The sequence below is a fragment of the Sciurus vulgaris genome (genome assembly GCF_902686455.1).
Source record: "Sciurus vulgaris genome assembly, chromosome: 18".
In the NCBI taxonomy this organism is placed as follows: domain Eukaryota; kingdom Metazoa; phylum Chordata; class Mammalia; order Rodentia; family Sciuridae; genus Sciurus; species Sciurus vulgaris.
Window position 1 is genome coordinate 21,770,878 of NC_136479.1, and position 22,490 is coordinate 21,793,367.

The 22,490-nt window shown below is 53.5% G+C and overlaps 4 protein-coding genes across 14 annotated transcripts in view; 1 reads left to right on the top strand and 3 right to left on the bottom strand.

The window, feature by feature from the left end:
* The window catches only part of LOC306649957 (sulfotransferase 1A1), a 239,208-nt gene extending 230,623 nt beyond the window's left edge, over positions 1 to 8,585 (bottom strand). The window contains exons 1-9 of one of the 8 annotated variants that reach the window (XM_079121524.1): positions 8,187 to 8,552; positions 7,715 to 7,778; positions 6,754 to 6,937; positions 6,524 to 6,649; positions 6,348 to 6,445; positions 5,710 to 5,836; positions 5,526 to 5,620; positions 4,855 to 5,035; positions 4,550 to 4,731 (exon numbers count right to left, since the gene is read on the bottom strand). In XM_079121524.1, coding sequence (XP_078977650.1) covers positions 4,619 to 4,731; positions 4,855 to 5,035; positions 5,526 to 5,620; positions 5,710 to 5,836; positions 6,348 to 6,445; positions 6,524 to 6,649; positions 6,754 to 6,901 — 888 coding nt within the window. In that variant the 5' untranslated portion in view covers positions 6,902 to 6,937; positions 7,715 to 7,778; positions 8,187 to 8,552 and the 3' untranslated portion in view covers positions 4,550 to 4,618. Of the gene's footprint in view, positions 1 to 4,549; positions 4,732 to 4,854; positions 5,036 to 5,525; positions 5,621 to 5,709; positions 5,837 to 6,347; positions 6,446 to 6,523; positions 6,650 to 6,753; positions 6,938 to 7,612; positions 8,050 to 8,186 lie in introns of those variants that run through there. The other 7 variants (XM_079121522.1, XM_079121521.1, XM_079121515.1 and 4 more) reach the window with 7 other exon arrangements.
* A 1,492-nt stretch (positions 8,586 to 10,077) lies between these two features.
* On the bottom strand, positions 10,078 to 12,769 carry SLX1A (SLX1 homolog A, structure-specific endonuclease subunit). Of its 2 annotated transcripts, XM_079121537.1 has the most exons (6): positions 12,577 to 12,769; positions 12,049 to 12,100; positions 11,611 to 11,949; positions 10,543 to 10,670; positions 10,296 to 10,383; positions 10,078 to 10,215 (listed from the first exon to the last, which is right to left on the bottom strand). In XM_079121537.1, exons 1-6 carry the CDS (start codon positions 12,762 to 12,764, stop codon positions 10,186 to 10,188), a joined length of 825 nt encoding a protein of 274 aa, XP_078977663.1. In that variant the 5' UTR covers positions 12,765 to 12,769; the 3' UTR covers positions 10,078 to 10,185. The 2 variants fall into 2 exon arrangements, with proteins under 2 accessions (XP_078977663.1, XP_078977664.1); XM_079121538.1 differs by lacking the exon at positions 11,611 to 11,949.
* Positions 12,770 to 13,130: 361 nt separating this feature from the next.
* Positions 13,131 to 13,819, top strand: BOLA2B (bolA family member 2B). 2 transcript variants are annotated; one of them, XM_079121541.1, is made up of 3 exons: positions 13,131 to 13,269; positions 13,357 to 13,454; positions 13,549 to 13,819. In XM_079121541.1, the coding sequence occupies exons 1-3, from the start codon at positions 13,207 to 13,209 to the stop codon at positions 13,682 to 13,684; spliced, it is 297 nt and encodes a 98-aa protein (XP_078977667.1). In that variant the 5' UTR covers positions 13,131 to 13,206; the 3' UTR covers positions 13,685 to 13,819. The 2 variants fall into 2 exon arrangements, with proteins under 2 accessions (XP_078977667.1, XP_078977668.1); XM_079121542.1 differs by having other exon boundaries at positions 13,677 to 13,819.
* A 2,617-nt stretch (positions 13,820 to 16,436) lies between these two features.
* CORO1A (coronin 1A) lies at positions 16,437 to 22,245 on the bottom strand. 2 transcript variants are annotated; one of them, XM_079121509.1, is made up of 11 exons: positions 21,985 to 22,245; positions 20,211 to 20,409; positions 19,081 to 19,203; positions 18,863 to 18,992; positions 18,570 to 18,754; positions 18,294 to 18,413; positions 17,950 to 18,054; positions 17,692 to 17,837; positions 17,548 to 17,605; positions 17,220 to 17,435; positions 16,437 to 16,653 (listed from the first exon to the last, which is right to left on the bottom strand). In XM_079121509.1, exons 2-11 carry the CDS (start codon positions 20,406 to 20,408, stop codon positions 16,549 to 16,551), a joined length of 1,386 nt encoding a protein of 461 aa, XP_078977635.1. In that variant the 5' UTR covers position 20,409; positions 21,985 to 22,245; the 3' UTR covers positions 16,437 to 16,548. The 2 variants fall into 2 exon arrangements, with proteins under 2 accessions (XP_078977635.1, XP_078977636.1); XM_079121510.1 differs by lacking the exon at positions 21,985 to 22,245 and adding an exon at positions 21,760 to 21,929.
* Positions 22,246 to 22,490: the final 245 nt, after the last annotated feature.

A 22,490-nucleotide genomic window follows, 5' to 3' on the forward strand; every position in this document is an offset into this window, starting at 1 on the left:
ACTGTACTACAAAGCAATAGTAACAAAAACGGCATGGTATTGGCACCAAAATAGACAGGTAGATCAATGGTACAGAATAGAGGACATGGACACAAATCCAAATAAATACAATTTTCTCATACTAGACAAAGGTGCCAAAAATATGCAATGGAGAAAAAGATAGCCTCTTCAACAAATGGTGCTGGGAAAACTGGAAATCTATATGCAGCAGAATGAAACTAAACCCCTATCTCTCACCCTGCACAAAAATCAACTCACAATGGTTCAAGGACCTTGAAATCAGACCAGAGACCCTGCATCTTAAAGAAGAAAAAGTAGGTCCAAATCTTCAACTTGTTGGCTTAGGATCAGACTTCTTTAACAGGACTCCCATAGCACAAGAAATAAAAGCAAGAATCAATAACTGGAATAGATTCAAACTAAATAGCTTTCTCTCAGCAAAGGAAACTATCAGCAATGCGAAGAGAGAACCTACAGAGTGGGAGAAAATCTTTGCCACTCATACTTCAGATACAGACTAATTTCCAGAATATATAAAGAACTCAAAAAACTCTACACCAAGAATACAAATAACCCAATCAACAAATGGGCTAAGGAAATGAATAGACACTTCACAGAAGATCTACAAGCAGTCAACAAGATGGTGAAAAAATGTTCACCATCTTTAGTAATAAGAGAAATGCAAATCAAAACTACACTAAGATTCCATCTCACCCCAATTAGAATGGAGATTATCAAGAATACAAGCAACAATAGGTGTTGGAGAGGATGTGGGGAAAAAGGTACACTCATACATTGCTGGTGGGGCTGCAAATTAGTGCAGCCACTCTGGAAAGCAGTGTGGAGATTCCTTAGAAAACTTGGAATGGACCCACCATTTGACCCAGCTATCCCACTCCTCGGCCTATACCCAAAGGACTTAAAATCAGCATACTACAGAGATACAGCCACATCAATGTTCATAGCTGCTCAATTCACAACAGCCAGATTGTGGAACCAACCTAGATGCCCTTCAATTGATGAATGGATAAAGAAACTGTGGTATATATATATATACAATGGAATATTACTCAGCTATAAAAAATAATAAAATTATGGCATTTGCAGGCAAATGGATGAAATTGGAGACTATCATGCTAAGTGAGATAAGCCAATCTCAAAAAAGCAAAGGACGAATGATCTCGCTAATAAGCAGATGATGACACATAATGGGTGGTGGGAGGGGGGCAAGAATGGAGGAAGGAGGGACTGTATAGAGGGAAAAGAGGGGTGGGAGGGGTGGGAGGAGGAAAAAAAAACAGAATAAATCAAACATCATTACCCTATGTAAATGTACGATTACACAAATGGTGTGCTGTTACTCCATGTACAAACAGAAACAACAAGTATACCATTTGTTTATAATAAAAATAAATTAAAATTTTAAAAAAGACTGCACTCTAGTGATTAGAAATAAAGCATAGTAAATACCTAAATAGCAGCACTATGGGTTACTATCATCGAGTATGCTGTACTCTACATAGCTGCATGTGCTCTACTTTTATGCCACTGGCTACACAGTAGGTTTGTTTACACTAGCACCAGCACACACGTGTAGTGTATTGCACTAGGATGTTGAAATGGCGAGGTCATTAGGCAACAGGTTTCCAATTCCCTTGTGTATGATCATGCTTGAGTGATCCAGCCTTATGTGGCCCACAGATGCCCTTGGGTTCTCTAGTTTGCAGCAGTAGGGTTGGTCTGAAGAACCCAGCCTGGCCAAGCATATTGGCACATGCCTGTAATGCCAGCAACTCAGGAGGCTGAGTCAAGAGGATCACAAGTTTGAGGCCAGCCTCAGCAACTTAGTGAGGTCCTAAGCAACTTAGTGAGACCCTGTCTCAAAATGGGGATGTGCCTCAGGGGTTAAGTACCTCTGGATTCAATCCCTGGTTCCAAAAACAAACAAAAAACCCCAGCTTCCTTGCATAAGCAGAAAGGGAAGCCTACTGGGTGTACCACCGAGACCCTTCTCTGCCTTCCCTACCCTCAGCATCCTCTATACACCCTGGATAAGCTTGCTGAGGGTCAGGTCTCTGTTGAAAGAGAGGTGAGTTGGTGAGTGGGAGGGGATGGGCATTTCCTGAGCAGGCAAGGTGGGGGCTCCCAAGGACAGCTTTCAGCATCCCCCTGGGGAGCCTGTGACACAACCTGGTGGTCACTGCACAGGGTTTCTGACGTGGCCTCAGGAAGGGTTTCCCTAGTTCTCCTCCAAGGCAGAGGTGATTCCGGCCCACATCTCCCAGTTCTCTCTCCCTCTGTGGCCCTGGTCTATCACCTTCCCAATGCCAGCTCAGCTTCTTGCTGTGGGGGAACCTGGAGGGTTTGGCAGAGACCCAGCTTGTGTCCTGAAGCAGGTGCTGCCTTCAGAGCCTGTTAGATGCCATTTCCCTGCCCATTCTGCCTGTCTTGCCAAGGCGGGCAGATTCCTCAGGCCCTCACGTTGTCTCAGTGCAGTTTGGCCTTCCTTGTAGTTGAGGGCTGTGTGGAACAGCCATGACCTGCCTGTGGATAGGGGAACCTCGTGACAAATGAGGGCTGCAAAGGAGGGGCTGGTGTTCGGAGCCTGTCAACACTCCCTCCGCTCACAAGCCCCCACCCCTGGGTGGGACCATTTCAGGCTCAGAGGACTACGTACAACCCTGGAGACAAGTGTGGGTAAAGGCTGTGCCTGGGGCTGAGCAGTGGATCCTGGTGGAGGGGGTCAGTTACAGCCACATCACCTTTTCACCAGTGAATAAAACAGGAGAAGAGCTTCCCCGAGAGAGAGCATGCAGGGTGGCGTGGGAGGCACCAGGCTCCTCCGGCCACGTTCCCACTCGATCTCCTCCTCCTCTTCCCAGCTCCCTGGCTTGCAACAGGCATCTGACTACCTTCAGAGTTCTCCTGTTCCCCTGCAGGTATGAGGTAGATGACATTGATCAAGAAGGCAGAGTGAGTGTCTAGGCAAGGTTTGGCCACCAGGCTCCTGGCAAAAGAAAATAAAAGTGCCTTGCCAGCCATGAATTGATTTGGTTGATCCCTGGGAGACTCACCCTGAGCCACCACTACTTCATCCCACTGTCCCATGGAAAGGTAACCCTGAGACAACTCCAAAGACTTACCCAGAAGGAGCAGCTAGAACTGGCCCTGAATCCCCAGACCACCTACTTGTACTGTGCCCTGATCCACATGCCCCCACAGTGGGTAAGGCAGCCTCCACCGACAGGGTTTTCAGGATACCAGACAGGTCATGGGGTCATCTTCCCAAGTCCTTTGCTTTTCTCCTCTCATGGTTTTGGAACCTGAACAACCTGCATCTGCCCAGTGATCTCCTCCTGCCCAGCCTGAGAGCCTGAGTCAGTCCCAAGGGAGAAGGCGGCTCTACTCTCCCTCCTCACCTTCACAGCTGGAGCTGGACACATGTCCTGTCATCTCCGGACTCCCAGCCCCCAGCTCTTGTTGACACTGACACATGTGACCAGGGTCAAGTATAACCTAATGCAGCCTAAAGGCCGTTCCCCCTGTAGCTCTAGGTCACCTGTCTGCTGCCCTCTGGGGTGTGTTTTGTCCTCTTAACACAGGGATCCTGAATGGAACAAGACCCCTTGCCCTTTCTAGCCTGACCCTGCGGGATGTGAGTCTCCCTCCTTCTTCCTGCTCTTTGTTCCCTGCCCTAAGCCCCCTTCCTTACTGAGGACCAGCTTTGGAACAGCAGGGCCTGAGGTGAGTACCCAGGCCTCTGGACTCCGGAGTGGAAGATGAGGACAGGAAAGGCTGGGAGCTCAGGGGTTCCTGTTGGGCTGGGGCTCCAGCCCAGGAGGATGAAGACCCTCTTCCCTCTCCTTAATATGGCCCAGAAGTACATGGTGACTTGTGAGGAACCAAAGAAAACATGAAGCTACCAGGCAAGATGGCATGTGCCTGTAAGCCAAGCCACTCTCAAAGCTAGGGCAGAAGGACTGCAAGTTTGAAGCCAGCCTTAACAACTTAGCAAGAACCTGTCTCAAAATAAAAGGGCTGAGGGTATTGCTCAGCGGTAGAGCACCCGAGTTCAATCCCCAGTACAAAGAAAAAGGAAGGCTGGGTGCGGTGGCGTATGCTGCTCTGGAGGCTGAGACAGGAGGATCTCCAGTTCAAAGCCAGCCTCAGCAATGGTGAGGCACTAAGCAACTCAGTGAGACCCTGTCCCTAAATAAAATACAAAAAAAAAAAAAAATAGGACTGGGGATGTTGGCTCAGTGGTTGAGTGCCCCTGAGTTCATCCCCTGTACCCCAATAAAAGTGGGGGAAGGGGGGAAGATGGCTGGCAGATTGGAGGTCTGCTGTTGCCATCCTCATGGGTGAAAGCAACAGGATTTTCTGTGATCAAATAAATATTCTTGCCTTCATCTGTGTGTCTGGGCCTTTCTTCTGAAGACCTTTGTACCCCACCCAGACAGGGCAGATGGGGGCTGCAGAGGGCCCTACTTGGTCCCAATGGGATTTACTTTGCCTCAGGTGTTCTCCTGGCTTCCAACAGAGCCTCCTAGTTGGACACATCATATTTTATTCCTGAGGTCATGGGTCAGGCTTGTGCCCAAGCTCCCCATAATACCACTCAGATCTGCCAGCAGAACTTGAGCTTGCAGCCTGCCATCTTCTCAGCATAGTGGGCATCAAAGCGCTCATTCTGGGCCACAGTGAAGACAGATTTCCAGTCCCCTGTGATGCCTGGGGAAGGAAGGAAGGAGGCCTGAGTCCCACCCACACAGGTGGCCCCATATGGCTCAGGGTAGGCTCTGGCAAATAGTTCCACCCTCCCTTCTCCAAGCACCCACCCTGACCAGCACACACCTTTCCTCATGAAGTCTGAAATACTGTGGTCCATGATCTCAGTAGGTATGGTACTGTAGTTAGTCATGGGATTCTTCTTCATCACTTTGAAGGATGTGTGCTGGACAATGTGATCCACACTCTCCTCTGACAGAGAGTGCCCCAGAAACTCCAGGATCTTTCTAGTCTCCCTTTTGGGGTTCTGAAGCAAGAGACAAACTCTTCAGAGGAGGATGGGATTGCTTACTGAGCAAACACAAGGGAAGTCCCCTCTCTGGCATCACAAGGGAGCTGGCCACTTCCACTTGGAAACCTCAGTCCCAGCTCCTTCACTCTGGGCCTCTTTCACTGGAGAAAACTACTAGCTCTCCGCTTTAGGGTCCTGGAGTGAGCCCTGCTTGGTGTCTTAAAAAAGAGGGCAGGGACAGTCTTTTAGAAATGTGGCCCCACACTTGGCACAGCCCTGGGCAGGGAGACATGGAAACAACAAACCACTGTGCAGCTGCCCAGGTGCTAGGAGGTGAGGGCCATGCTGGGTCCTGAGCCAAGCTGGCTCTGCAGTACAGGCCAGAAAGTTAGCATGAGAAATCCTGGACTGGGTGGGCTAGACAAAAGGGAGGGCCTTGGCAGGTCCCCTGAGGTTCCTGTCCCCCAGGTGGGTCCTGGATGGAATTGGCAGCAGGCAGTCTCACCTCCTTCAGGTCTTCATAGAAGAGGTAGAGCACAGGGTGGGTGCGGCTCAACTCCCACCACTCCTGCACGTGCTGGTACCACGAACCATAGGACACTGGGGAAGGGGCACCAACAGGGATTGGTATGAGTTCTAGGTGGCCTTCCTCAGCTCCAGCCCTCCCCTTCCTCCAGATTGGGGCTCACCTTGTCCATCCATGAACTTCTCCAGGAAGCTGTCCCAGGTGCCAGGGTCAGGGTGCACCTTGGCCATTTTGTAGAAGTTGTAATAGGAGACGGCCACGTCCTTTGCATTGCGGGCAACATAGATCACCTGCAGGGACAGACAACACCCACTGCCAGCTATACCACCCACACACATACACTCCAGGACTGCCTCCCATCCTGCCTGCCTGGCACCCTTCACAGCACCCCTGTGGGGGAGTCTCTCTCAGCTTGACAAAGGAAGACCCTGAGGCCTTGAGGCTGACTTGCTTGAGATCTCATGGATGGCTATGGCAGCTGGCATTTGAATGCAGCTTTGATGTGGAACCCTGGCTGGTCCCTGGAGCTGTACTTCATACTAACCTCACCCCTTGAATTCCACCACACACCCAGATGAGAACAAGGCAGCGGAAGAGCCTTCAGCCCCTCTGTGAGCCTCTAGCACCAAGGCTCCCCTACCTTCAGGTCTGCACTGAAGTCTCCCTTTCCTCCTCATCTCGTGCTGTGTCACAGTGAGGGCAGGTGACCTTCCCACTTGGGTGAAGACAAAGCTTGAAGAGACTTTCCCAGCAGATCAAGACCAAACCTGGAATGGCCTAGTGGCCTCCCCTGCCACTCACCTTAACCTTCTGGTCCAGCAGACTCTGGGGAAGCAGGGCCAGGGGCAAGTGTGTCTTGAGGATCCGAGGGGCAGGTGTTTCTTTCAAAGTTTCTAGACCTAAGGTGCAGGCAGGGGAAGGTGTGTTGCGCTGGAGCCCAGTCCTCCTGCCACCTGCCCCAGCACCCTACCACTCACCTGAGGGAACACCCGGGCATTTAAACTCAAGGAAGGGCACCCGTACATAGATGGGGGCCCGGTGACACTTCTCTAAGTCACCACCCTGGTAGATCATGTCTACTATCTCGCTTACCCATGTGGTACCTGGGAAGGAGAGAGCCAGAGGTGAGCAGGGTGGAGGGCCTGGCCCTGCCGACCAAGGTGGGGTTGCAGTCCCAGTAGGGGAGCAGGTGGCCGTCCTCACTTACCAGACTTGGGGTAGGTGCTGATAAGCAGGTCATCAGGCCAGGCCTGGAAGCTCTGAAGTGGCCCCACCATCTCTGCAAAGTACTTGATGAGCGGGACCCCCTTCACTTTGACCAGAGGAGGGCGAGAGGTGTCCTGCACCAGCTCCATGTGACTGAGTCAGGGACTAGCACCTGGTCTGATTCTCTGAATGCCATCACAAAACAACGTTTGCTGAATTGTTTGACATACTGAGCTTCAACGGGTCCTATGATCTACCCAAGCTCACTAAGCTAGTAAGTAGGAGCTGGGACTGGAAGTCAGGTCTAACTAACTCCAGCACAGTGGTTCACAGCTCAGGCCACCTGCAAAAGTTCCATGACCCTAGTGCCCAACCACAGCCCAGAGCAATGTAAGCACCTTGGGTCTGAAGCCAATACTGGATTTTGGAAGCATTCCAGCATGCATTTGGAAATACCACTGTGGCCTGCCCATTCTGACTTCTTGCCCATAGGCTTTGTTGCTCTTACTACTTCCTGCTTCGGATCACAGCCTAAACCCAATGGGCTCCTCTCCATCCATGCTGTTCCCCTTTTTGAATGCCCTGGGCCATTCACATCTAGAAGTACCCCAGGCCAGCAGACCTGGGATCCCACTTGCCCACCCAAGCTCCATCTTGCTTCCGGGACAAACATAGCTAAACCAGGTAACAAAACTTGCTTAGGGGCCAGTCTTGTATGAAAATGAGCAAAACTTCATGACCCAGCAGATGAGGCCAGGGCGACTCTGGCCAGGCTGGAGTTCTCCCATTAAGGTGGACTGTTTATCCATGGACAAAGAACAGGGAGGGTAGAGGTTGCTGCTAAGCAGTCAAAGAGGTACCTGGTCAAGCACTAGGAGCTGGTCAGCACTTGGAAGATGTTGGAGTCAGGACCTGGGCAGGGCAAGGGTGGTCTGGGCCAGTCACCTCCTATCTGGACTTACTTGGCCTCTCGGTCTTCTAGCCTTGGGGCCTCCTGTGCATGCAGTGGCTCTGTCTGTGTCCGTGCTGTGTAGCAATCACAGAGCTGCTCTCGGAGCTGAAGGTTTTCTAGTTTCAAAGTGAGGAGCAAACACTGGGACTGGCTGTCCTCCCAAAATTAAGGGTGGGGTTTCAGGCTGGGGGAAGTCTGTGTTACCCTATTAGCATGAAGCTAGGACTGGATGTCCTCCAGGAAGGAAAGGGTGAGGTCAGGGTGAGGGACATCTTGCTAGGACCTATCTGAAACTCAAGATGTGGGTTTACCGTATAGCAAACAAAGAACTGAAATGAGGGAAGGGCCCACCGTTGGGTGTTTTTCAGCTGTAATCCAACTCCAAGACTCCTTCTTCAGGGTGAGGCAGCTGTCAGCCTTTTCTAACTGACCACGACAAGGAAGGGGAGGGGAGGGAAAAGATGGGGTACAGGGCCACTCACCTTCCTGCCTGCTCCAGGCCAATCTCAAGACACCACCGGCTCAGGCCAGAGCATTCCAGAACTGCAGGCTCTGACAGGGCACGTCTGGAGTACTGAGTGGGCAGGGCGAAGGGACTGGGGGCGGAGCAGAGCAAGGAGGGCTGTTTTTGACGCAGCATGGGACAGGGAAGAACACGGATGCCAGAGCCTACTACCCCTGGAGGGAGCCCCTGCTTCATGGCTCTTGTGGGACCTCAAGGAGCATTGCCCATGGCTGGTGAACAGCCCCACGGGTGCTTTTCTTTCCTTGAACTCGAAGGGGGCTCCAAGGACAGACAGACGTGAAGAGGCTGGGGCTCAAGAGCCACAAGGCTCCATGGAAGGGAGCACCCCACCTCCTCCTCAGCTTTTCTCTTACTGTTTGTATTAAAATCCAGGGCTTACTCACTAAAGATGCATCACCTAAAGTATGAACTGATTTCCAGACTACTTAAACCAGGAGCAAGAAGAGACCCTTGTTCAGTAGGATCTTGGAGAACCCGGTTTTGAAAGCGACTCCTCTGTTCAAATGCCTGTGATTTTGCAGGTCTCCTCAACCAAGAATTGTGAAAGCACTTTTCCCTTGGGGTCTTGTGGGCTGGCAGAAAAGGAGAAACAAGTGTCAGAGCAGCCAAAGACCAGTGCTTGTCCTGAAGCCACCAGAGATGACCCCCCAAAATCAGAGTTGTCTTCTGTAGTATTGAGTAATTTTGTGGTTTGGCTTCATTTTTGGTTTTTGGAAAGTGCCTGTGCTTGGCCTTGTACATTTAAAGTTGATTTAATTTTTTAAACAAGAAAGTGTTTGGGAAACTTCCCTTTTTACTTTGAAAACCCTGTGACTAGTGTTTTATTTTTCATAACTGAGAGATTGCTTCTGTAAGTGCCCAGCACTGTTGAAAATGATGTTCAACATGATGTTGAAACAGAACAGGAACTGTGAGACTTAAGGAGAACCAGTTGACTTAAAATATAGACCAGCTTTTCCTTTCATTGTTAAAAGTAGGCTGACAACAGATCGTTAGGTAAAGAAGAAATCAAATGACTACTGATCTTCCTGAAACGAAAAGGTATTTGAGAAAAAAATTACTAAACAGAATTTGACAAATGGCTCAAATAGATGTTTACTCCTATATACAGGATGTTATAAAGCCTATTGTTTTAGACATATTTATAGTAAGCTTTCATAAAAATTAAGGTAAATACTTTTGAAATCCAGCATACTTTTTTTTAAGTTTTGTCATTTCTATTATGATTTTTTTCATGATAAAAGTTTGGGAATAGGTAGGCATTCCCTGTATCTGTGTAGTACCACTTGAAAGGCAAAGAACATGATTGAGAAAAGTCAGGCTACCAGGAAGGTAGAATGAAGCATGTAAATTCCCGCTTCATAGAAACTATTTTAATATTGCTTTTCTAACTAAAATTGATGTCTACCTGGTTTTGAATGTTAATGCCTGCCTGGATAACTAGGTCATTGCCCAATCAGTTTTCCCCTTGACCCATCAACAATACTTTCTCTCACATATACTGGTATGCTATCATATAAAGGAAAAATATTGGAGACATTCTGTTTTATATTTAGGTTTATATATTGGTGGGTATATTTTTATTGTGCTACTTGGACAAAATAAAGAATTCTGTGTTGAGGCAAAAAGAAAAACATCCAGTCTAGCTGGACACTGGAGGTCAGGAGGCTCGGAGTCATGGGTGTGAGTCTCCTGAGCCTTCCAAGAATTTCATGTCCTCTGTGCCAAGCTGGGCAAAGCCAGACAAGGGTCTCCAAGCAAGGAGAAGCTGCACACGTGGTTGGGGCAATGGCCCCCTCCTCCCATTTCTGGTCCCCTCACCCAGACCTCCTCATGACAGCAGAAGATAGCCTTAACTCGAAATATTTTATTGTACTCAAATAAAAATTGTCCAGTATGGCTGGTGGCCACTGGGGGACAGAAAATTATAGGGTCAGGGTTGCAGAGGCTGAGGATCAGGTTTCCAGCATGTCTGTCCAGTGTTCCTATGGAGACATGAAGTTGGTCAAAGGAAGCCTAGGGGAAGGAGGGGGATGAGCAAGCAGGGGACAGAATCACCTCTCACCTCTTCTAATTCTGAGTCATCCTCTTCCTCCTCAGTGCCCATCCGGCACAGCCGGATCAGGTCTCCCCAAAGCAGTGAGTTCTCACAGCTGCCAAGGGGGCGGTTGGTACATGATATGGAGTCAGGCTTCTTAAGCCCCCTCTAGCCCTGGCCTGGATGCCAACGACCCTACTACCCCAGCCCGGACTGGACCACTGGGCACCCTCTCCCCAGAGCTAGACCAAGCAGGAAAGAGGACAGCACTCACCTAGGACACTGGCCCTCCAGGGGCAAAAGCTGCCCTGGCTCTTCCTGAAGGAACTCCTCTGCCAGGCAGATCACATGGGTCCTTAGGGGACAGCCAGGGTGGGGGCAACACAGGGGACTGTCTTCATCCTGTCAGAGGTGGCAGGCAAGGAAAAGAAGTTTGGAAGTAGCTTATTTACATTTATTGAGAGAGGCCTCCATCTGTTAACTTGTTAAGTATTGATTGATCATCTGCTCTGTGCTGTACTATTCTAAATGAATGAATAAGAACTGCCCTCCTGGAGTTCAGCGTGAAGAATGGGGAAGCTGATTAGAAGAAAGTAAATTATAGTATGTGAGCCAATAATAACAATTAAGGACAAAAACAGGCTCCTGCAAAGTGGCCAATACCTACAATCCAAGTAACTAGGAGTTAGGGGGACCGATCACATGTACTTAGCCAGTCTGAACAACTTTGGAAGACCGTTGTTTCTCAAAACAAAAAACAGAAAGGGCTGGGGATGCATTGCAGTGTGCGAGCACCCCAGGGTTTAATCCCTAGTACCATAAAAACTTAATAAAAAGGGGGAAAAATGAGCTCAAGGAAGAGTTTTTTTGTATATTTGTATGTTTTTGTTTAGGGTACTGGGGAGTGGACCCAGAGGAGCTGAGTCACATCCCCAGCCCTTTTTATGTTTTATTTTGAGACAGGGTCTTGCTAAGTTGTTGAGGCTGGCTTTGAACACTCCATCCTCCAGCCTCAGCCTCTGGAGCCACTGGGATTGCAGGTGTGCACCACTGCTTCGGCTCAGAAATAGCTACAGTTTCAGATGGAGAGGCAGGAAAGGCCTCACTAAGCAGGTGGCAAATGGTCAACTCTGAAGGTCTAGGGCTGCACCTTCCACACAAAGGGTCAGAGCCCTGAGTTAGGCTTGAGGGGTTCAGGAACCAAGCATGTACTTTGCATGTTAGAGACGGTGGCAGAGCTGCCAATCGATGCGTCAGTGAGTTAGTTGCATATCTGCTCAATAAACGTCTTGACTCAAGTCTTCTGAACCCTAGTCCTGCCCCCACTTGGCGTGGATCTCACCTGAAGGGTGCGGGCACAGAGGGTGCAACTGGATTGTGTGCCCGGGTCCTTTTCGTGCTCCCTGTCTACGACAGGCCCAGCGCAGTGCTTTGGGACCTGGGTCCGGGGAGGCGGTGGACCGAAGGCCAGTGGCACATGTGGCGGCGGAGGAGGACAAAGATCCTGGTGGAAGTCCTGGCGCAACCAGCGCAGTGTAAGAGGGAGACGCGCCCAGGGTGGAGCGCGCAGCATGTGCGCAAGCACTCGCAGGTGGAAGACGAAGGCAGCCTCGCCTCGCAAGCGTGGCCCCACGTGTGACAGGCGACGCGAGGCATGCGGATGCTGCCAGGCCCACTCGAACTGTGGGCAGGAAGGACAAAAGCGTTGGGGCGGCCAAGGCAGAGGTCACACAGGTACATTCCGAGTTTTGCCTGCCCACCGCCCCATTGTCTTTCTTACCCGAAGGGCGGCCACTGCAGACGGGAAACCGTGCACGATAAGCACCATCTCCCTAAGGAAAATAAGGGCTTGGTCTGTGAGCCCCCAACACACACACACACACACACACACACACACTGCCCACGTGATGCCAAATCCTTAACCATCGTACGCTTCCAGTCCCACCAAGAGTCAACCTCACACGAGTTTCAAGCCTAGCCACCAGGCTCCCCGCTCTTGGTGCAGGTACATACCCTCGCACCTGCCAACCTCAGGCCCCTGCTGCAGTTGCAGGGACTTAACTTTCCTCTGGTCCTCTCTCTAGGATCTATTCTATTTCAGACCTTGCTCACCAAGTCCCCTGTCCCAGGACCACTTCACAGCCAAACCCTTGACCCGAGTTGCACAAGGCTCCGCCTCCCAGCCCCGCCCTTCGGGATAGGCCTGCTAGTTGCCACAAGCCTGCCCCGCCCCTATTATCCCGCCTCTGCCCAGCCGGGCCCTCCTCCTCCCTGAAGAATGCCTGGGCAGTGAGACCCGCCGCCCTACCAGGGCCCTCTCCCGCTGGTCCGCCAGGCCCCGCCTTTTTTGCGACCGCCGTTATGCTGCTGGACCCGACGAGCGGGGTTGACGGTGAACCCCACGTAGACGCGGCCCCGATGCCGAGGGTTCAGACAGTAGAGCAAGTAGACACCGAAGAAACGCTCCGGTCTCGCTTCGCTCCCCGCGGGGCCCATCCGGACTTTGTAGGTCAGGGGCCGAAGCTGGGGGTGAGTTCTGTAACCTAGAACCACAGGGAGGGCTGGGTAGCTAGGACTACAAGATGCTTGTTTCGGCGATAGCGAGCCCGCCACAGTGAGGGTTCGTGCCCCGCCTCCCGCCTGGAGCTAGGTGCCAACATCCGGCTACAAAACCCAGACCTCTGTGCTGACTGCTAGAGCCAACCAATGAGCGTGCGCTCGGGCAAGGTCGGTCGTCCCACAGACTCTGATTGGCTAACAGATGGTAAGCGCGGATCTTGACAGTTCGCACATCCTGCTCGCCTGAGGGCGGAAGTGCTGCGCTTAAAGACGCCTTAGTGAGGGCGGAAGTAGGTGTCCTAGCGGAAGTGGCTCCACTAAGGGCGGAACGCACCGTGGCCGGTCCTAGGTGGGTTTCTGTCCCCGCTGGGCTGCCGCAATGGAACTCAGCGCAGACTACCTCCGGGAGAAGCTGCAGCGGGACCTGGAGGCAGAGCACGTGGTGAGTTGAGCTGCCTGGACCCTCCCTAGGAGAGAAAAGGGTGCCTGGGAGCGGGTTGGGCATGGACCCCATCCTTCTGCCCGGTAGGAAGTGGAGGACACGACTCCCGGCCGTTGCGCGACCAGCTTCCGAGTCCTAGTGGTATCGGCTAAGTTCGAAGGGAAACCACTGCTTCACAGACACCGGTAAATACAGAAACTGTTCATTGAGCGCGGGCCCAGTTCCAGGACCACAACCCTAGCCTCTCCCCCATTCCCTTAATCTAACCCCCTGTCCCAGCAACGTGGCCCAGGACCCTGTGGAGCGTAGAACCTCGGGGACACTACCCGTCTTTTGGGTCACCCTAGCTTCGGGGACAGCCACCCAGGCGTCAGCCTGCCATTTCTCAACTCCACGTCTCAACCCAGGCTGGTGAATGCGTCCCTAGCAGAAGAGCTCCCGCACATCCATGCCTTTGAGCAGAAAACCTTGACTCCAGACCAGTGGGCCCGTGAGCAGCAGAAATGAGGGACTGAGGCCTGAGCAGCCATTAAATGACAAATCAGGGCCAGCTTCTGTGTCTGTGTGTTGTGTGTGGCAGGAGCACTGAGGCTGAGTGTAGTGCTTGGCTTCTCTCTGCCTTTCTTCTATTCAAATTCCTCTCCCCACTTAACCTTCTGTGTCCAGCTTGTAAAATGAAAGTTTTATCCTTAAGTCCCTTCCAGGGTCTGCCTTGCAAACCTTTCTTGTAGGCCCCTAGGAGTCTGTATTGCCACTCCCCACCTAATCCCAGAGAGCTGGGGGATCCTGCTTGATGCCCACCTTCCAGTTACAGAGATGATGCCAGCGTGATAGTACATGCCTGTAATCCTACATACTGAAAAGGCTGAGGCAGGAGAATTTCAAGTTCAAGGGCAGCCTGATCCACTTAGTGAGACCCTGTGTCAAAATAAAATCAAGGCTGGGAATATGCTCAGTGCCTATCTAGCATGTGGAAGGCCCCCAGTTCAATCCATAGTTCTGCAAAAAATAATAGTAATAATGCAGAGATGAGTGTTCAGGATTTGAGAACCTTAATAAGCTGAACAAAACTTTCTCTCCCCAGCATCACCCCAGTACCAGAAGCATGACAAAGAATTCCCCTGCAAGTCCCCTCAACCCTTCACAAACCTCAGGGGACATGGGATTAAGCCCCGACTTTTCACCAACTGGTATGCTGATGTTTTTTGGCCCTCTTCTGGAAGAAGGCCCAGTAGCTCCGTAGCCTTGGACTTAATGTGTTCACAGGTGCCCCTGTGAGAACCATGAATTTTCAGAAACAGGGGATGTGTGTAGGACATAGGAATAGAGTTCGAGCAGGAAAATAAGGCTGTCCTAAGGCACAAAATTGGGAAAGGTCATCTGTATCAGTCTTAACCATGGGTTGGCAGGACCTTGTACAGAGTTCTCTGAGACTCAAGAGGGACAGCAAGTGACCCATTTGAACCCAAGGCTCTTTGAGAATGAGAAATGAGATGTTTTAGCCATCACACCCACTCTGTTACCAATGTCCTTTTGAAGCTGGTTTTTTAGTCCCTTTAGCCCTTCCTCTCTTGCTCCCCTCTGGGAGAGAATGGGCTGGTGAAGCTGCGAGTCATGGTGGTTACAGATCCTTCTAGATTTGAGGGACCATTTCCTGAAGAGTTTTAAGTTCCCCTGAACCAGAACTAGTGAGTGAGTCTACTTATGAGACTGCCCATCATTCCCATAATACAGGAGAGATGCAGAGAAGGAGTGTCACTCCTTTAAGAGGCCCAGCCTGCAGCCATGGTGGGATCTACCACTGCATTTGCCCAGCTGAGATGGTTGCCCTTCCAAGATGCTCACCTGAGACCTGGAGAAGTGACTTGAGCAGGGTCACCTCTGAAGACCTGAGTGTGCAGACAGGGAAATTTGTACATTGGTCCCCAGCATTCTCTACCCTGATACCTTTCTTCTGTTGCATGCTGACAACATGGGGACTGGGAATGAGCTTTTGTTGCCCTTACGGGATATGAACCAAGGCCTTCTATAGCCAAGACACCATCCCATACAGCCCTGTGTTGTCTCAGTTCAGGGGGGTCACCCACTAAGTTGGGTTTCTAAACCTATTCCCAAGCCCCTCTTTTTATTTGTGTCTTTGCAGTACTAGGGATTGAATCCGGGGACACTTTACCACTGAGCTTTCATTCCCAGGCTTTTTTATTTCTTGTTTTGGGATAGGGTCTTGATAATTTGCTCAGACTGGCTTTGAACTTGCAATCCTGCCTCAGCCTCCCAATTGACTGCAATTACAGTCATATTCCACTGCATCTGACTCCAAACTCCCACTTTTCTTTTCTTTTCTTTTTTTTTTTTTTTTTTTTTTTTTTTTGGTGCCAGGAATTGAACCCAAGGGTGCTTTACCACTGAGCCACATTCCCAGCCATTTATTTTAAGACAGGGTTTCACTGAGTTGCTTAGGGTCTCACTAAGTTGATGAAGCTGGCCTCACACTTGCAATCCTCCTGCTTTAGCATCCCATGTTGCTGGGATTGCAGGCATGCACCACCATGCCCAGCCCCAACCCCCCTCTTGGTAGGGTCCAACCAACCTATTGCTGCCACCTTCCTTTTCACAGAGGCCAGGCCCCAGCAGAACCCACAGGAAGAGCCCCAAGAGGCAGCAGCACCATGCAGGGGGAATTTCTGAACAAAAACAGGGAGACATAGCTATGACTTACGATCTGACCTTCAGCAGGCTGGCCGTTTCTAAGCTCTTTCCTTATAGAAGGTGCATGTTATTCTTATCCTTTGGGTCTGCAGTTTGAAAGATGACCACTGCACAAGTGCTCATTGGTTCATGTCTCCACAAGCAGCAATGTCAAGACAGCCATGTGCAACCTGATGTTTTGTTGACTAGGCACAGCAGAATTGGGGTAAACATGGGAATTTTTGAGGCCCCCAGCTAGGGCCTGCTAGTTCTAAGAAATAGGGAAACAGAGCAAGCTCCAAACCCACATCAACATGGTGGGTTCCCCCGACAACAGCCTATAATATGGGGCATTCAGAGATGACCTCCCCACAAGCCTGATGGGGACGGTTCCATCGGGCTACTAAGCGGGGAGCTCAAAGGCAGGTTAGTTTAGCAGGCCCAGCATCTAAGTAAGCAGGCATCAGAGTCTGGAGAAGTACAAGAAAATAAAGTCATTTTATTATTGTTTCTTCTTTGCCATGATAGCCTGAGGCCTGGGTGGGAGTGGAGAGCTGTGAGTGACCTGCCCCAGCTGAAGGCCCTTGTCCTCTACTTGGCCTGGACTGTCTCCTCCAGCCTGTCCAAGCGCTTCTGCAGCTCCTGCACTGTGGTCTGCAGCTTCCTTATCTCCTCCTCCAGCCGGGACACAGCATCCTAGGGGATCCAGGCTAGATTAGGCTTAGCTCCTTCTGGAGTCCCCCTTAACCTGGCATCTACTAAGCCCACTTCCAAGAGACCCAGAACTTTGGTCCTTCTGCTTGTCAGCCAGTTGCTGCCCAAAGAGCTGTAGGCCTATAGACCCAAATCTGGTGGGGGGTTGTTTTGTTTCATTTTGTTTTGTTTTGGTACCAGGGATTGAACACATGGATGCTTAACCACTGAGCCACATCCCCAGCCCTTTTTTATATTTTATTTAGAGACAGAATTTCTCTGAGTTGTGTAGAACCTTGCTAAGTTGCTGAGGCTGGCTTTGAATTTGCCATCCTCCTGCCTCATCTTCTCGAGCTACTGGGATTACAGGCGTGGACCACCACACCCAGCTTCAAATCCTGTTTTTTGAGGCCTCAGGATTACCTACTCCTAGCTGCCCCAACATTGTGAGTTTGGAAAACTCCAAACACCAGCCTTCTTTCACTGGAGTATTGAGACCTCCACGTAGCCCCCTCCCCCACTTCTCCATCTTCCCATTCTGGCTCCCCTGCTCCCCACCCCGCTCTCACCGAGCTGGGAGTGCCACCGGCCTCTGGCACCGCCCTCCTGCGTGTGCTGTCCAGGCCCCGGTTGACCCGCAGCTCCCGACTTTTGGGGGGTACGTAGCCATCCTTGAGGGAAATGAGGAGGGGCCCAGCATCCTGACCCCCCAGCCACTCCTCAGCTGTGAGAGCAGGGTCAGGCCCTGCCGTGGGTGGGTACAGATCCTCCTGGAACAGGTCCGACTGTGGGCAAGGCCAGGTATGGTTATGGGAGTGTTACTGTCACCATACCACCCTGCAAGCCCAGAGGTCAGTGCCCAGTCTGGAGCCCAGGGAGGGCCACGGGAACTGTCACCTTTCTAGGCACTGTCATGGCGATGGGCTCACACTTTCGCTCGTGCAGCTTGTAGAATCTGTGGAAACAGGAAGGTGAGCAGCGCCCGCAGCGTGAAGGCAGCACTGCCCGGGAGCAAGCCCTTGTCGGGTGAGGGTCAATCACCTGGCAATCTCACACTTGTTCACCTCCAGGCCACGTTTGGGCATATAGCCCATGCCACGCTGGGATTCCTTGGAACTGAACATGGAAAGATAGTGCAAGAATGGGGCCTCAGAGGTGATCTCGAAGTAGCGGATAGAGCTGTCACCCTGCAGGTGGAACATGCAAAGGGAGGGTCAGCACCAACAGATGCCTCCAGGCCAGCTCCTCCCAGCCCTTCCTGCCCACCTCCCTGCTCCCAGCCCCTCCTGACGGAGCCACCTTGCCACAGAGGTAGACAATGTTGGTGTCAGGATCAAAGAAGGGCAGCAGGACTCCACTGCTTGTGTCCAGCTCCTGCAGGGACAGTGGCTCCTCCAGGTGCTTCTGTAGAGACAGAAGAGTGTAACAACTGGCTGGGCGGCCTCAGGTCCTCTGATGGTGATCCTCACTGGGTAGTGACCAGGTGAGGGCCCTCCCAGACCAACCATTGGAAATTCCCACCTCAAATGGGTAAACTGAGGCCCAAGGCCACCTGGCCAGGCAAGTGGCAGGGCAGGGACTCCAGTCTCCAGCCCAGGTGCACTCTGCTTCCGGTCACCCCCTGCTTCCTGTCACCCACTTACTGTGTCCCACAGCGCCACCTGCCGCTCACTCATGCGGCTGAAGCCTGTGGTCAGTATCTTCCCTTCTGATACAAACACAGCGTGTACAGGCCGAGTCCCCTCATGGGGACGGTCCTTCTCCTGCAAGGAGAGGGTGGTGGTTGGTCAGACACCCATATGCACACCCTAGGGGAGCAGACCCGGTGGGGCAGGGAAGTACAGTACCCAAGGGAGTGGTGGATTGGGGTAGTGGGCTAATGGTGTCAGGGTCCAGGGTCTGGGTTCATGGCAACTCACGGCTGCGACAGTGCCTTTACGTGGCTCGATGATGCGCACACGCTTGTCCCGGCAGGAGGTGCAGATGAGGGCCCCATCACGGCTCCAGTCCACGCTATAGATTGTGTCCGGGTGCACATCTGGGCCCAGCGTCAGCACAGCTGCCCCAGTGCCCACGTCCCACACCAGGATCACGTTGTCACAACCTGCACAATCCCCCCACCCCTGTGTCAGAAGCCATGAGCCCCCCGCCCTCCTTTTTGTCAGCCACCAGCCCCACCCCCCATTTTCCCCTCTCTACCACCCCATGGCACCTGCACTGAGCAGTATATTCTGTGCTGTGGGGTGCCAGGTCACAATGCCCACACGCTTGGTGTGGCCCTCCAGGGTGACGACAGGCTCCCGCAAGGGCAGTGTCAGGCCCCCATCAGGGATCTCCCATACCTGCAGAGAAGGGGTGAGTGAGTCTGGGGCTCCGGTGTCAGCTCCATCCTAGAGTCCTCCTAGTACCTGTGCAACCCCCGCCACTCACCATGACTGTGCAGTCCTCAGAACCACTGGCAATGACGTTGTCATTGTGTGGGCACCAGGCGATGTCCAGTACAGGGGCTGTGTGGCCGCAGACCGTGGGCACGTTCTTGTCCACACGTCCAGTCTAGAGGGCACAGCAGAATAGGCTGTGGGGTTCCAGAGAGGTGGTCCAAGCCTGGGGTCTGTTCTTTTTGTCCCAATCCCAGGAGGGCTGGCCACGAGTAGCATAGGACGGGGTGAGCCATGCTGTGTGAGACCCTGACTGCGCCTGCCTGTCTCTGTCTCTACCTCTGTGTGGGCCCTGAGGGTCAGCATCCCCACCCCCACCCCAGCTTCCCTGAGTGAGGTCTCCAGGGGCACATCAGGGGTCAGGTTGGGGTTCTCCAGGGAAGTGTGTGCATGGTGGGGCTGTAAGGACTTGATGAAGAGGGATCAAGGAAGTCTGCCATAAGTGGCCCCCCAGGCAGGAGCAGAGGTTTGGAAATGGCCTCTTCCGGGGCCAGCTGCTTCAGCAGGGCTTCCTGTGGAGAGTCGTGCAGGGCGCGGGCCCAACTCTCACCCCGACAACCACTTCCTCTTCTATGTGCTTCCATCGGCCCTTTTAAGGTAACAACTTAGGGCCCATCTCCCCTTCCTGTCTCACCCATCAAAGAGCAGGAGTGTGCTGGGGGTGGGGGTCAACCCCCAGCAGGGGGAAGGGGCAAGGCTCAGAGAGAGAAAGGAGGCCTCTTAGCTCATCAGGGGCTCAGCCTGGTTCCAGATACCCAGACCTAGAGTCCCAGGCCTGAGACCACTTCTCACCAAGTCTCAGATGCCATCCCACTCCTCTCTGTTTCTGAGGGGACAAAGCCCCAGGCCGACACTTGGAAGACCTGGTCCTGGGTCTGCAGGTCACTGTGTGGCCCTGAGCTTCAGGTTCCACACAACCCATGCATGCAGGAGCTGGAGGGAGCGTAAGGAATGTCTGGCCCAGCTCAGTTTTATAGATGACGACACCGAGGTTCAGGAAAGCTAAAGTGACAATCACCTTTTCAGCCCCCCCCCCCCCCCACACACACACACACACAGAGCCACCAGTGATAGAGGCATTCCCAGGAAGACAGCTGCTGTCCCTAGTTTCCAGTGGCTCACCTTACCCAGGGGCAGCACCAGGAAGGCCCCTCCCCCACTGGCCTCACAGATCAGGGCCACAAACTTGGGGTTGACAGCACAGAAGCCACTGTCCCAGGTGGTCTGTGAGACGCGAACATCCTCATAGCATTGGTCTGCTTTGGCCGGCTGTCCAAACACATGGCGGAACTTGCTGGAGCGGACCACCTGCCGACTCATCCTAGGGGCACAGGGGTTGAGAATTTTTCCCCCTTCAGGTCAACTTTACAGTGTGGCCCTGGCCTCCCCAGGATGCTCTCAGTCTGGCTTTAGGGTCCCAGCATCAAGTCGGAGGCTCCGTAGGGGACAGCACGCTGTCCATCACGCCCACGCACTCTCCTCAGCCCCTCCTCACTCCTTTCTACACCACCAGCCCACCTGCTGCACCCCTGGGTCACTCAGCCCTACAACAGCCTGGCGCATGGGGCACCCAGTGTGCTGTTGGCTGACTGGCTCAGGATGCGTTCCCATTGATGCCAATGCTGGGGCATCAGCCCAGCAACCCAGAGCGTGGGCTCATTCCTACTGTGTCCGGAGCCCACCTTGCTCGCACTCACAGGGGACCCTCCTAAAGGCAGGGGCAGGGCTGCCCTCCCTAGCCTCCGACCCAGGATGTGGTGTGCGAGCCTGCCAGGAGGGAGGGAGGCAGCAGGATGGCTTCCCATTAGGTCTCTGAGCACCAGAAGCAGCAATGGCTCGCGTCCCAGCATCTCCTCCTCCCCACACCTCTGCTGCTCGCCTCCACTCAGAAAAAGCAGGTGCCCTTAAGTGTCATCTCCACCCCCATTGGAACTACACACAGGAAGGGAGAGGCCCATTCTGACTTCTCTGAGGTCCCGCTGGGATGGCTCCCCTACTGTAGCTGGGCCAAGAGCAAAGGAAGTCAAGGGGTGCTTTGCCAGTGCTTCCCTGGGCTTCAGGGTGCTGTCCTGGTGCCCAGCCACACCACCTTCCTGCTTGGTGAAGGGGCTTATGCTGTCGTGCTGAGGGCACCCTGCCCAGAGCTCCTGCCCGCCTCCCCAGCCTCACCCATTTGCTCTGCCTTCAAGCCTGGCTCCTTCTTACTGGACAACAGCCCCCTTGCCTAGGCTGGGACCCCCAAGGAGACTCCCAGGTCTGCCTGCCCAGAAAACAGGTGAGGGGCACGCACGAAGAGCCCCAGCTTCAAATAGGGAGCAGGAATCCCAGGCGAACAGCCTGGGTCTAGTGAGAGGGGAGCCCCAAACCAGAGGCTGGGGGACAGGAAGCCATGGCCCCACCCTGGCGCCTCCCCCACCGCAGGTACCAGGCCCAGAAACCACGGAAAGGGGAACTTGGCCTTTTCTTGTTTTGCTGTCAACCCTTTCTGTCTCCAAGCTCTGAGCAGCTGCTCCTCTCCCCGCACCCCGGCCCCCACCCCGTCGCCCAGAGACGCGCGTTCTGGGCAGATCGGCGCTGGGCATCGACATCGTTCTGCCCGCCCCCCGCGCATGCCGCGGTCCCTCCCGGCGTGCCCACCTCCATCTTGGCCGCGGTGGTCCTTCACCCTCACCTCAGAGCACTCTGGGACCCACTGCTGACCCCTCGGGCACCGGGACCTCCCCGAGGGCCGATTGGCCGGCTTCTTGTCCCCGGCTGAGCCAAGTCCGGCTGACAGTCCGCCCGCCCCCACAGCCCGCCGCTCCCACGCTCACGCCGGCCCCACAGGTGGCCCAAGGCAGAGATGCCGGGTCCTTCCAGCCAGTCCTCCCCCGTGCCCCGGGGACCCCGGCCTCACCTGCGGCAGGGAGATGAGCTTGGCCCCCCAAATGGAGGAGGAAGACGAGGAGGAGGAGGAAGGAGCTGGAGGAGCCGGAGACTGGCCGCTGAGGATGCTCTGTCAAGACAATGAATGAGAAGCGGCCGTGCGCCCGCCTCCTCCGGGTGGCAGCGCCCCTTTGGGGCGGAGCTCTTGGAGAGGCTGGCCCAGCCCTGCGCGGAGGCGGCCGCGGGCGCTGGGACCCCAGCCCGCCGCAGCGCTGGCCTCTTTGCGCGAGCAGCTCGGCTCTGCGCCGCCAGCTCCGAACCGAACAGATGCCGCTGGGAATCGAATCTGCACTTTTAACGTCAAAATGCAAAAATACTCTGTTCCTTCTTCCCTCCTGCAGCCCGCCCCCAGCCTCCGCGCCATCCTTTCCCTGGCTCAAGAAAGCCAGCTCCCGACGGCCCGCGCTCTCCCCAGCCAGGCTGCGCCGCCGTCCTCTCCCCCGCACGGAGGGGACCAAGGGAGCCGGGGCCACACGA

Excerpts from the sequence above, each read along its gene's own strand:
- SLX1A (XM_079121537.1), bottom strand. The coding sequence starts at position 12,764 with ATGGGCCCCGCGGGGAGCGAAGCGAGACCGGAGCGTTTCTTCGGTGTC. Across the intron at positions 12,101-12,576 it reads ACCAGCGGGAGAGGGCCCTG|GGAGATGGTGCTTATCGTGC; the intron begins GTAGGGCGGCGG and ends TATTTTCCTTAG. Across the intron at positions 11,950-12,048 it reads CTGCAGTGGCCGCCCTTCGG|TTCGAGTGGGCCTGGCAGCA; the intron begins GTAAGAAAGACA and ends TCCTGCCCACAG.
- BOLA2B (XM_079121541.1), top strand. The coding sequence starts at position 13,207 with ATGGAACTCAGCGCAGACTACCTCCGGGAGAAGCTGCAGCGGGACCTG. Across the intron at positions 13,270-13,356 it reads ACCTGGAGGCAGAGCACGTG|GAAGTGGAGGACACGACTCC; the intron begins GTGAGTTGAGCT and ends TCTGCCCGGTAG. Across the intron at positions 13,455-13,548 it reads CCACTGCTTCACAGACACCG|CAACGTGGCCCAGGACCCTG; the intron begins GTAAATACAGAA and ends CCCCTGTCCCAG.
- CORO1A (XM_079121509.1), bottom strand. The coding sequence starts at position 20,408 with ATGAGTCGGCAGGTGGTCCGCTCCAGCAAGTTCCGCCATGTGTTTGGA. Across the intron at positions 18,055-18,293 it reads AGGTGGCGCTGTGGGACACA|AAGCACCTGGAGGAGCCACT; the intron begins GTAAGTGGGTGA and ends CTGTCTCTACAG. Across the intron at positions 17,436-17,547 it reads CCATGACAGTGCCTAGAAAG|TCGGACCTGTTCCAGGAGGA; the intron begins GTGACAGTTCCC and ends CCTTGCCCACAG.